Here is a 13915-nt window from a genome sequence, read left to right as displayed (position 1 = left end):
CTTCACTGTGCATCACGCAATGGTCATAACTGTGTAGTTGATCTGTTTGTAGCTCTTAAAGGAGCACTGGTTTATTACCGTGATAATGTTGGTCAGACACCCCTTCACACGGCAGCATACTATGGTCATCTTCTCGCAGTTAGGAGCCTCGTCTGTGGGGGAGCACCAATTGGTGAGCGTGATACTGATGGTTGGACACCTCTTCACTATGCATCACTCAACGGTCATATTGAGGTAGTAAAGTATCTCCTCGAAAACGGAGCACTATACGATAAACTTGTTGGTGAAACAACTCTTCAATATCTATTACGTAATGGTCATCTTAAAGTAGCTGAGTTTCTCGTTGGTCGAGGAGCACAGGTTTAGCAGGATGATAATGATGGCTTGATACCTCTTCACTTTGCATCACGCAAGGGTCATCTTGATGTAGTTCAGTACCTTGTCGGTTAAAGGCACTACCGTAAATCTCCGTGTATAAGGCGCACCCCTATTTTGAAGACAAAAAAAAATCAGGAAAAAAAAAATCAGGAAAAAAAAATTTAGGAATAAAACTAAAATTTGTCATCTTTAGTTTTAAAACCAACATTATTACTAGGTCTAACTTGTTCCAATCGACAAGGTTTTGTTGCCACTACGGACATCTAAAACCAATAATTATCGGCAAGGTTTTGTTGCCACTACGGAGATCTAAAACCAATAATTATCGGCAAGGTTTTGTTGCCTCTACGGAGATCTAAAAACAATAATTATCGGCAAGACTTTGTTGCCCCTACGGAGATCTAAAAATAAAAATTATCGGCAAGGTTTGTTGCCCCTACGGAGATCAAAAAACAATAATTATCGGCAAGGTTTTGTTGCCCCTATGGATATCTAAAAAAAATAATAATCGGCAAGGTTTTGTTGCCCCTACGGAGCTCTAAAACAATAATTATCGGCAAGGTTTTGTTGCCCCTACGGAGCTCTAACAACAATAATTATCGGCAAGGTTTTGTTGCCCCTACGGAGATCTAAAAGCAATAATTATCGGCAAGGTTTTGTTGCCCCTACGGAGCTCTAAAAACAATAATTATCGGCAAGGTTTTGTTGCCCCTAGATCTAAAAACATTAATTATCGGCAAGGTTTTGTTGCCCCTAGATCTAAAAACATTAATTATCGGCAAGGTTTTGTTGCCCCTAGATCTAAAAACATTAATTATCGGCAAGGTTATGATGACTCAGGCTTATCGAAAACCACCAAAAAGTAGCATTTTGAGGACTCAAAATATCCAGACCTGTGTATAAGGCGCACCCCCGATTTTTAATTGTTGCCGACGGAAAAAAAGTGCAGTATGTCCCATTTGTAGTTCCAAAAAATGATAGGCTAAATTTCAACGACATTTGAAAGACAATACTAATTTAGATTTTCCCTTAAAACAAAACAGGTTTCGTTGCATAATTTGAATACTAGGACACTGCTAATGTTTAAATTTCACAGATAGTACATACATGACATATTCATTATTCCTGCAAAGCTCTACAGAATTTGATGTTGGCTGCATAAGAGACATTCCGGTAGTATCTTTAAAGAGCACAGGTTAAAAGTGGTCATAATGCTCGTCAGACACCTCTTCTCTATGCATCAAGCAATGGTCATCTAGCTGTACTTCGGTGTCCGTTGGTCAAGGAACACAGATTGATAATCGTGACAATGCTCTCAGACACCTCTTCACCTTGCATCAAGCAATGGTCATCTTGATGTACTTCGGTGTCCGTTGGTCAAGGAACACAGATTGATAATCGTGACAATGCTGCTCAGACACCTCTTCACCTTGCATCAAGCAAAGGTCATCTTGATGTACTTCGGTGTCCGTTGGTCAAGGAACACAGATTGATAATCGTGACAATACTGCTCAGACACCCCTTCACTATGCATCAAGCAATGGTCATCTTGATGTACTTCGGTGTCCGTTGGTCAAGGAACACAGATTGATAATCGTGACAATACTGTTTAGACACCTCTTCACCTTGCATCAAGCAATGGTCATCTTAATGTACTTCGGTGTCCGTTGGTCAAGGAACACAGATTGATAATCGTGACAATACTGCTCAGACACCCCTTCAGTATGCATCAAGCAATGGTCATCTTGATGTACTTCGGTGTCCGTTGGTCAAGGAACACAGATTGATAATCGTGACAATACTGCTCAGACACCCCTTCAGTATGCATCAAGCAATGGTCATCTTGATGTACTTCGGTGTCCGTTGGTCAAGGAACACAGATTGATAATCGTGATAATACTGCTCAGACACCCCTTCAGTATGCATCAAGCAATGGTCATCTTGATGTACTTCGGTGTCCGTTGGTCAAGGAACACAGATTGATAATCGTGACAATACTGCTTAGACACCTCTTCACCTTGCATCAAGCAATGGTCATGCCATCATAGTTCAGTATCTCAAAAATAAACAAACACAGAGAAAACTACCAAGAAGGAAAGAGGGTAAGTTTCGTATTTTGGCCGTGATCATGGGTGGCTATTTCTTATCACAAAGCATTTAATTTATAGGGACAAATTGATACGATGTGATTTATTTTAATCTTTGAAATGATACACTTTACCTTACCTCACCAATTTTATGAAACCATAGTTAGCAATTTGTCCTGATCTTGTAACTGTAAGAATTTTGGTCAAAATAAATTGAGATTTTTAAAAAACATATTTGTGGCTGTGCCATGGACCAGTGATGGCCTGGTGGTAGAGTCGCTGCCTGGCAAGCAGTAGATGCTGGTTCCAAGGTTTTTTCTGACTTGTTTTTTCAATACAGATCAATCAATTAATCTTATTTAATGGGTGTAAGCCACAAATATGTTTAAATAATTGAAATTTCTCCCAGGAAGCATTACATTTATATCAGTTATTGTCCTATGGCGGACTAATGAATATTAATGAGTCAGAATGAATCAGGAGAGCTTAGGTATTTGTTCTAGTTCATCGTGACTGTGCCATGGACCAGTGATGGCCAGGGGGTAGAGTCACTGCCCGGCAAGCAGTAGATACAGGTTCAAGTCCCGCTGGTTCAAGTCCCGCTGGTTTCAAGATTTTTTCTGACTTGTTTTTTCAATACAGATCGATCAATCGATCTTATTTACTGGGTGTAAGCCACAAATATGTTTAAATAATTGAAATTTCTCCCAGGAAGCATTACATTTATATAAATTGAGATTTGTCGTTTGGTCCAATGTTACTTGGACGAATAACACGGTTCGCTCAACTCCATTTACAGTATATCCAGTTTGACCGCCATGCATGGTCCAGTCAACATTTCGGCCAATCATCATAGTAGTCAATTTACCAGTTGGGCCAAAAGTTGTCTATATAACAAAATGGTCAAATGGCCTTCATCCATATACCAATAACTATTCATTAAGAAAGTTGCAGAAGTTAAAGGGCTGTAACAATAAGCAATTATTCCGTCCCACGTACATTACTATGAAAAGGAACTACTTCTGTGTTCCATGACTTGAACCTTGAGGCCTGTCCTCACTAGCTCGAGATTGCCAAATATCCCGCTATTTGAACTATATCCCGATCGCAAACTATCCAGCTAATTTGCGTCTTCATCAGCCCAAAGTTGCAATAGCGGGATATTTGGTCGTGATTGTCATCCCAAGATATCTTGGGATAGTTTGCAAAATATTCAGCTATGTATCCAGTCCGGTGCCTCTTCACCAGACCGAAGACTCGCACTATGCGTGAAAGCTGAGCAAAATATTTTGAGCGAATTTCTCAAGGTCGAGCTGATGAGGACGCGATTTGTAACTACTGAATTATTTCCCAAATCAGAAATAGCTGGCTATTTGGCAATCTTGAGATAATGAAGACGCCCCTATGGTGTTTGACAGGAAATATTTCTGGTGATTGTTGAAGAAATGCTAATTAAGAGAGAGAGAAGGAGTGATTAATTGGCTGAGTCTTGGCCTCTAGAGCTGTTTATGAGTTACAAATGTAGAATCGTAGATGCAAGATTATTTGCATTGAAAGTCATCAAGGAAATTAAATACATGATGTTGACAAAATGCAAATTAAAGGAGTAAAATAATTGGGATTTCTAATTATACATAAGGGAACTATTCTGTGGGTTTGGGTCTTTGGGCTTCAGGCAACCTGAAAATCACTGAGTTTGAAATTGAATTTTTGCGACATTGAGGAATGTAGGCCTGTCTTCACTATCTCGAGATTGCCAAATATCCAGCTATTTGAACTATCCCGATCGCAAACTATCCAGCTAATTTGCGTCTTCATCAGACCGAAGTAGCAATTAGAAGGATATTTGGTCGGGATTGTCATCCCAAGATATCTTGGGATAGTTTGCAAAATATCCCAATTTTTGGCAAAATATCCAGCTATTTGTCCCGTGCGTCTTCACTAGACCGAAGATTCGCAATACGCGCTAACGCTGAGCAAAATATCTCGAGCTAATTTCTCAAGGCCGAGTTTCAAGTTTCGAGGTCGAATCTCGAGATAGTGAAGACGCGATTTGTTACTTCGGGATTATTTCCCAAATAGCGGGCTATTTGGCAATCTCGAGATGATGAAGACGCGCCTTTTGAGAATGCTTGTTTCATGAGTGTTTCTATAGTAGTTTTCTAAATTCTTCATGGATTAAAAGGCATTAACCCGTTAAATACTAATCTAAAGATTAAATCAAGCTGAAGCCTAGATGTGACCTGCATGTTATACCAACATTTTAACAAGTCTTACAGGTGAAGACAAGAATAATGATATATATCATTTTGAGCTGATCATTAATGAAAGATACATTTGCATGTAGATTACATTTTCATCTTTCAGAAGCGTTGTTATCTTACAGTCATGCCATAAACAGTATAAGCCCCTCCCTTCTTTTCTCTGCCATGCACTGCTAGTCATGCCTAAATGACGGACAAAGCAATAAAGTCCATATATTGAAATATGCCTCTGATTATCTCTAATGTAGGGCATGGGTCAATTAAGATTTGTCCAGTAATTATCATTTGGTAAACATATTTCTGAAATATTTATTATTTATAAAGCGCACATATCCATGTCTGCAAAATGAGAAACTATGCATGCTGGAACAGTATTATTTGTTTTTCTTTTCAAGGCAGTCAAAGTCTTATTTGCTGTTTATGAAATGTATTATCCGTCTAATTTGTAATTCTATCAAACATACACCATGCATGCATGCATAACTCACATTGGAGCATGCATTTGTAATTTATTCAAGATGTGCAACACTTTTTTTCTTCTTCAAGAAAGTGAAATAAAATTGTATTAGTATATGCAATATAACAGGCTATTATAGGGAAGGGAGATTCATTCATTCGAATCAACAAAAAATGTGTTTGAAATAGTCCTAAATGAAGGTTCAAATTTAAAGTAAAACTGGATATGACAAGAGATGCATATTTATAAAAGGAAGGATGCTGTGATGATGATGATGATGCTAATAATAATACGGTCAAACCTGCTTTAGTGACCACCTGTATAGAAAAACCACCTGTCTACAAAGACCACATTTTCATTTCCCTTGAATATGGTTTCTCATTGAAACCGGTACTAAAGGAACCTGTACATAAAGACCACTAGCCTATAAAGACCACTTTCCATGTTTCCCTTGAGAGGTTTTTACAGACAGGTTTCACTGTATTTCTACTATTACTGCTATTATTATTTATACTATGATTGATATTATTAATGACGTTGTTATGATTATCATGATTCACACAGGTTTCAAGAGGAAGGAGTTCCGAGGGAAGCTTGCCATCGCAATCACAGCAAACTTCATCAACAGAAAGTCCAACGAGGAGGCGAGCGTCGAGGAGATCAGCGGCGTCGCTTTCATCTTCAACCAAAAGTTCTTCATGGATCTACGAGAGTCGACGGGAATCGACCTTGAGAACATCGTCTACTACAAGGACGAGACGCATTACTTTGTGATGACGGCTAAGAAGCAGAGTCTACTCGCCAAAGGTGTTATTCTGAAGGTAGGGAGAGGAGAGATACACAAATAAAGAATCAATTACTGATAAGGAAATCTAACCTTGATTACAAGTTACACTGTAGGAAATCAGAAAAGGAATTGGTGAAAGTTTGGATGAAATCAGATAAAATTGAACCTGGATCACAAGTTGCTGTGTGAGAAAAGTAGAAATCAGAGAGAAAAAATTGGTGAAAATTTGGACTTAATGGGATAACTATAAAAAGGTATAATTATTGATTGTTAGAAATTAGAAATTATATGAACAAAGAATTCGAATTTGGCAAATTGAACAATCTTCCAAGAGTTATTTACAGACCTGCAAGGCTACATGTATGTCAGATAACTAATTTGTTCAAAGACATGACAATAATTTTGGAAAGATCCGTCGCCTCCTCTTGTGGGTTAAAAGCTTTCCTTTACATCCTCTAACCTGAGGAATTATCAATATTGCTTTGATCAATGGACCTCTACATTAAAAAAAGGGAACCTCATTGTGCTTGTCACTATAGCTTCAAAATACCCCTATTGCTTCTGTCACATTCAATAGCCTAGATCTTGGGATTCAAGATGGTGCCTCATCATGAGTGATAGTGGTTTGTTGCTTGGAGCATTCAAGAAAAGACCTGCACCTCACATGTGCTTTTATGGGAGTAAAATAATTTCCTTTCCCTCTTTCCCCTTATCTTCCCCCCTCATCTCCTCTCTTACACTCATCTTCTCTCCCCTTCATGCCCCCTTCCTCTCTCCCCTCTATCCCCTCCCCCCCCCCCCCTTCTTCTTGTTCTGCCTCTTTATGACCCCTGCTCTATATCCCCTTCTGATAATCTCTCCTCTGTTTCTCCACAACTCCTCTTTATCCTCCCCTTTTACTCCATACAGTTCTTTCTTTCCCCCCTTCTGAACTCTGAATCTTTTGGATGGCCCCCTCTTACTCCCCCCCCCCTCTTACTCCCCCTATCCCTCTTACTCCCCATCTCCCTCTACCCCACTACCTCTACCCCTCTTCCAAATCCCAAAATAGACACTATATGTAACATTGCTACCTGTTACATGTCACTTAACATTTCTCACATCTCCCCCAACTCCTCCCTCTTCCCTTTACTTTTTTCAATCTTTCCCTCTCTGAACTCTGAATCTTTCATGTGCCCCCTTCTTACTCTCCCCTCTCCATCTTCCTCCCTCTCTCTGTTCCTCTGCCTCACTCCCTCTTACTTCCCCCTCTTCTTTCTCTTACTCCCCCTCTCTCTTTGCCCCCTCTCTCTCTCTGTCCCTCTTTCCTTTGCCCCCTCTCTCTCTCTGACTCTGTCTTTGTCCCTCTTCCCAATCCCAGAATAGACTATATCTGTAACATTGCTACCTGTTACATGTCACTTTACATTCCTCACATTCTCTAAATAATGAGTGTTGAGACGTGGCTTAAGTTGCCAACATCCTGGCTTACACTTGCCCTTCCTTCTTGTAGAGGCTTGGTCCCTCCGTCCACGCTCCCTCTCAATCAAAACATGAAATCCTTTTCCGGCAAGAGGCATTTAATAATGATAAGAATATCTTGCATTTATATAGGGTTTAATACATCAACGATGTCTCTAAGTGCTTTGCAAATATATTATTACCCTGATCATTGGGTTTCAGGCTTCCCCGCAGACAATGTACGCACATTTTCCACTCCCTGGGGAGCTGTGGCCATCACCAGTTTATGCTTTCCCTCCCTGTCTACTTTTGCTCTTGTTGCCTCTGACACCTTTTTTTTAATCTAACTTATGAAATATATAAGAGCCTCTTTTGCCTGCAGATATTTTTATTTTCATCCTTATGCCATTCACTTATACAGTACATGCATCCCCCTCCCCCAATCCCTTTCACGGTTTCTTTTGTCATGTGTAAACAACCTTTAGCTTAGGGAACTTCAGTCGTAAGACAGTTGACTCATGTCTTTGACATTGGGATTGTATGTTGTGCCCTTGAACAGCCTGTAGGCTGCTACAATCTGTTGGTCTAGTACATTTATAGAACAGGGAGGCATGTAGGGTGTGTGGAGTTAAATATAAATGTCTTTGCCCACTACAGGGTGTCTCATAAATAGTTCTTTGGGCTATATCGAGAACTTGTGAGATAAGTGAAATAATCAGTATGTATACATTGAGGGTCATTCTGAGAAAGGGGGAGATGTGATGAGATACAGAAGGAAAAGATGGTGAAGGGTATGAGAGAGAGAGATATATATATATATGACAGGAGGTTAGCATAGACAAGGAAATACATACAAGAACAGATAAGAAAGTCAGAAATAGAAATGTTTAAATGTTCCTAAAAAATAAACCAAATACAGTGAAACCTTTCAATAAAGACCACCCATTGGAGACAAGAAAAGTGGTATTTATAGGCAGGTGGTCTTTGAGTACATGTTCCTTTTGTACATGTTTCAATGAGGAACCATTTTCAAGGGAAACAAAAAACGTGGTTTTTGTAGACAGGTGTTCTTTCTCTACAGGTGGTCACCAAAGCAGGTTTGACTGTACCAACAAAATGTTCATTCAGTCACTTGGAAGAGTACCAGTCATAGTAGTGAGAATGAAATGTGTAATACCTTTCAATATAAATGAATACACATATCCATTGTAAAATGATACAACAGAATACTAGAAATTATCTAAATGATTGAAACAGAATGCTATCTCTGGGGGCACGCTACAAGAGTCCTATCTCGAACCCCGGGGCAACGTGTCTGACACGGCCGGTTTTTGCAACTACTTCGAAGATCAAGATACATTAATCTTGATCTAGGGAGACACGAACGAAAGAACGAACGATCTCCATATTGAATACTACCAAAGACATTCCTTGCTTTGTGTTAAACAGGATCTACCAGACACAGCCAAGCTCTTGAGACAGGATAACTACAACCACCAGAAGCTTCAGGAGTATGCTCGTGAGGCGGCAGACTTCTGCACCAACTTCCAGCTCCCGACCCTAGACTACGCCCTCAATCACCACGGCAAGCCAGACGTGGCAATGTTTGACTTCACGTCTATCTACGCAGCTGATAACGCTGCCAGGGTTCTGGACAGGAACGGACACAAGCTGCTGCTGGCGTTGGTGGGGGATAGTTTATTGGAGGTAGGTGGTCATGGTAGTCTGTAGAGGGGTTCAAGTTACTAATCCTTCCCTTGGATAGGACGTTAAATGGAGGCCCGTGTAGAGGAGAGTCACCACCCTTGCACGTTAGGAACCATTGCACTATTCATATAAGAGTAGAGGGAAACCCCAGTGTAATCAGGCAGAGTATACGCATCTGCAGTATTGAAGGAGACAGATTATCTTGAAGAAGAGAGAAGAAGAATCATGGAATTTTGTTTTTGCTGCAAGAAAGAAAACAGAGAATGCCAAGTGCAAAGTTTATCTTGTACGCAGGGCTGGACACTAATAGATGCCCGGGACATATGGGCACCCACAATCCAAGTCCGTACCGCAAAAATGTTGTAGTGTTTTCATAGGGCTCATACATACAGACTTTATCAAGTTCAATCCAAAGCCCTCTTGCGCCCTGTTGTGAGTATGAAAAATTCAAGGAAGGATTGTCAAACATATTTAAAATACATTGTTGGAAAGACTTTGGATGGGATGATGAAATAATGATTATGATTTCTCTTGTTTGTTCTACCAGCCTTTCTGGCCTACCGGATCAGGCTGTGCAAGGGGTTTCTTAAGTTCCCTGGATGCCGCCTGGATGATCCGTAGCTGGTCTTCAGGAGACATGACACCCTTAGAGGTCCTGGCAGAAAGGGAGAGTTCCTACCGTCTCCTCGCTCAGACTACTCCAGAGAATCTATGCAAGGTACGTTATCAGGTTATTCATGTTCCTTTGAAGAAGTGTGCTGTTTTCTACCTGTAGGGATCCCACACCCAAATGTAAACAAACTGTGGAGGTGTTGTGGTCTAGTGGATAAGTCGTCGGACTTTGGATCACAGGGTCCGTGGTTCGAGTACTGCCGCAGCACTAATGTCCTTTGGCAAGATATTAATCTACATTTGCCACTCTCCATCCAGGTGTTAAATGGGTACCGGTAGGAAGAGATTCCTTGAATGCTGTAGCACTTTAAGATGGTTATACACCAGTATAACACCTTAGATGATAATTGGCTTTTCTATTTCTCTCCTGTGTTATACAGATCTATGAATCATATGGAATCAATCCAAACAGTGGATATCCTCCCTTAAACACCAAAGCCTTAGCACCACATGAACCTTATATGATAATTGGTTTTCTATTTCTCTCCTGTGTTATACAGATCTATGAATCATATGGAATCAATCCAAACAGTAGATATCCTCACTTAAACACCAAAGCCTTAACATCACATGAACCTTATATGATAATTGGTTTTCTATTTCTCTCCTGTGTTATACAGATCTATGAATCATATGGAATCAATCCAAACAGTAGATATCCTCACTTAAACACCAAAGCTGTAACACCACATGAGATCACCCACCAGTACGACACCTTATATGATAATTGGTTTTCTATTTCTTTCCTGTGACATACAGATCTATGAATCATATGGAATTAATCCAAATAGCAGATATCCTCACCTAAACACCAAAGCTATAGCACTTTAAGATCCTTATACACCTCTCTAACACCTTATATGATAATTGGTTTTCTATTTCTCTCCTGTGTTATACAGATCTATGAATCATATGGAATCAATCCAAACAGTAGATATCCTCACCTAAACACCAAAGCTGTAACACCACATGAGATTAGGCACCAGTATGACACTTTAGATGAGGATCTTAAGGCTCAGTTCGAGATCCTGGAGAAGAAACCGTCCATAGTCCTCAGCAGAACAGGTGAGTCGGGTCTTTATACAATCTCAATTTTAGTAAGGCAGTTTATATAAATATATATATGGGTAATTCCATAAAGTTGGGGCAAAAAATATGACGGTGTCCATGTAACGTAGGTATGAAATCTTCTACTACACATGGAAGATTAAATTATCTGTTGAAGATGTTATGCAATGAATATATGTAGTAGTGCCCTGCCAGAATCGTTCCTGTTTCAGTTGCTTTTCTTCGAAATCTTTGCTTAAAGGTAATACAAAGTTTTGGGACATTTTGAAAATTGAGTGGATAGTGATTCTTTACAATTTTGATATATTTGGATGCCCCTGTGAATGTATTATATCCACTACAAAATTTATCCCCTAAAACGCTTCTGCTTTAGAGAAAAATTGAATATAAAAATTTACTGGTGCTCCGGTAAATTTTGATAAATTTCAAAAAGCGCCTACGGCTGTACAATGGTAGCTGCGACCATGAAAATCTCAGAATATGTAGTTGTGATATTTAACTTCTAAACGGGAATAGCTAGTTGGTCGATTTTAGTCAAGAAACATCGTTTCATAGCTTAATTAATATCTTGACCTTGAGAGGGAGCTATACAACATAAAGAGTGTATTATTTACAATTTCATAACTTGAGACTCTATTTCAACCGCGACAACGATCACTAAATATTGTAGGATCGCATATGCTTCCAATACTTTCATATGAACCAAATTCATGACCCCATACCAAAACTTTGTATTACCTTTTCACATTTCTCTTTTTACCAGCATTACCTTTGCACCATATTCATATAACATTACATAAACTTTGGGTCCATAATATTGATTAACCATGGAGCTTGAGTACTTCTGAAGATAGTTGGCTATGCTTTTTATGCAAAACTCAATTTGAACAAACATTGTTACAATTGATAGGAGACATAGTTTCTCACTTCTGGTATGACACAAAAATTGCAATGATTAACTCTGTTTTTTGTTTGTTGTTTATACAGCGTCCGTGGTGAGGAGTAGCAAGGTGCAGATGTGGTGTCAACGAGTGACCGATAACTACCTCAACGTGATGGTGGAGAACATGACTAGTAGCTGGAGGAACGGTCTCGCTTTCTGTGCCATCATCCACAGATACAGACCAGATCTCATGTAAGTAGGCCTTTGAGAACCGTCCCTTGGATATGATGTTAAAAAGGAAGCCCTGTGTAGAGGAGAGTCACCACCTTTGCAAGTTAAGAACCCACGGCACTATTTGTATAAGAGTAGGGGGAAACCCCTGTGTGGTGGTCCACCTGCACACCCCCAATCAGTTATACCGGGAGGAGAGACCCAAGGGTTAGAGTGATTTAGTTTGCTTTTCGCCTCCCAGGCACAGGTGACGCCAAATACTTAATAATAATAATAATTATAACCTTCTAAAACGATGCTTCTAAACCTGTGGCTGTATTATTCAATTATCATATGCCCCTCTAAAGCGTTGGTAGTCCCAAATTCGCCAATGATTTTATGGCAAAATTTCACTTAAATTGTATCATTAATAATGTGAAAGAGGATGTCATTTACAGATCTGCCAACCAGTACGATTTAGTTGTATTTTAGTACGATTTTTAGAAGCAAATACGACAGTACGATTTTCCTTAATAAAATATGATTTTCAAAAAAATCTTCTTTTTTTTTTATAATTTTTTTTTTATAAATTTATATTTTGTGTTTGTGACATTTTCAATGGCAAAATTCCCATTATGTTTTGTTAAGTATCCTTCAAGCATCTCACATCAGCAATTTGGGTATGTTCATTGGTTCATCGAACACACCAGTCATGACAAAATCGTGCATATTCAACCAATGATCCATAAAAAAAATTCCTCCTGTAGGTAGGAACTGTAAGAGGCATTGATCCGCGTAACAATCCGTGTTTTTTTTCAAGAATACAACTTTTGTCAGTAAAATACAACTTTTGGGATTAAAGAATACAGTTTTTGAACTCCAGAGGTTTGCAGGTCTGCATTTAATACACACTTCTGCAAAGATCTCCCCCCCCCCCAAAAAAAAAAAAAGTGTTTGAAGACAGATATTGATAAAAGAATACATAATTTTGGTTTTCTGTGGTATGAAGAAAACCTAAATTTTGAAGTGAATCAATTTCTTTATTTCAAAGCCTCAAAATATCTATCAACTCTTCAACCTCTTCCAATCACTTCCTGACAGTTTCGTTCACAATGTAATCACATGATCAGTACTCCGTCCTAGAGGAGGTGCGATAGCTCAGTTGGTAGAGCAGTGGTCTCGTAATCCCGCTACCCGGGTTCGAAACCAAGTCTATGCGCTAGTGCCCTTTGGTAAGGCATTAATCCTCATAACGAGGTCCCTCAGAGAGGACCTGGGGGGTGTTTCACAAAGATCCCGAGTCAAACTTAACTCTAAGTTGGACTTAAATATTATGGAGAGCTATTTGTAGCCTTAAAATAAATATATTCAAAAGTTAGAATTCAAGTATTTTAGACTTTTTATAAATTCCACATCAAGAACATGAAATCTCCTTGATAATAGAAAATATGAATGATTTGAATCAACATTTTATGCCTTTTAAAATAACTTTTACAAAATATTTTCAAGGATGCTAATGGCTTTCCATAATTTTAAAGTCCAACTTAGAGATAAGTTCAACTTATGGTCTTTGTGAAACACCCCCCTGGTTGCTTACTACCAAGCATTTATGCTTTCTTAGCAGTCATGTAAAATAACCAGCACTAAACTAAACTCTCAATCTTATATCACATCTCCTCTTCTCTTGTACAGTGACTATGATTCCTTGAGACCAGAGAACGTGGTGCGGAACAACCAGTTAATCTCTTTCAATCACTTCCTGACAGCTTCATTCACAATGTAATAAAAATTATTGTTGATGGTAACTGTGCCATCAATGGCAACTACCATGGTAACAGAGCTCAACAGCCAATCAAAATCAAGGTTTCAATGGAAGTTACCAGTGATGGCAAAGTTACATCAATGGTAAGGTTTTGTGCAACGGGCCCATTACTCAGTCCTCATCTTTTATTATATATCCTC

At 39.2% G+C, this 13915-nt stretch overlaps 1 protein-coding gene across 4 annotated transcripts in view; it reads left to right on the top strand.

Annotated features, from left to right (window-relative positions):
- LOC582210 (F-actin-monooxygenase MICAL2) overlaps positions 1-13915 on the top strand; it is a 116816-nt gene that overhangs the window by 60940 nt on the left and 41961 nt on the right. For all 4 annotated transcript variants that reach the window (XM_030988411.1, XM_030988409.1, XM_030988410.1 and 1 more), the window contains exons 7-11: positions 5751-6007; positions 8863-9120; positions 9668-9838; positions 10692-10857; positions 11848-11995. In XM_030988411.1, the coding sequence (XP_030844271.1) occupies positions 5751-6007; positions 8863-9120; positions 9668-9838; positions 10692-10857; positions 11848-11995 (1000 nt within the window). The remainder of the gene's footprint in view (positions 1-5750; positions 6008-8862; positions 9121-9667; positions 9839-10691; positions 10858-11847; positions 11996-13915) is intronic.

The sequence above is a fragment of the Strongylocentrotus purpuratus genome, unplaced genomic scaffold, assembly GCF_000002235.5.
Source record: "Strongylocentrotus purpuratus isolate Spur 01 unplaced genomic scaffold, Spur_5.0 spur5_scaffold_17, whole genome shotgun sequence".
Taxonomy (NCBI): domain Eukaryota; kingdom Metazoa; phylum Echinodermata; class Echinoidea; order Camarodonta; family Strongylocentrotidae; genus Strongylocentrotus; species Strongylocentrotus purpuratus.
The sequence above is the reverse complement of the archived record's forward strand: the minus strand, read 5'-3'. Positions and strand labels throughout refer to the sequence as shown.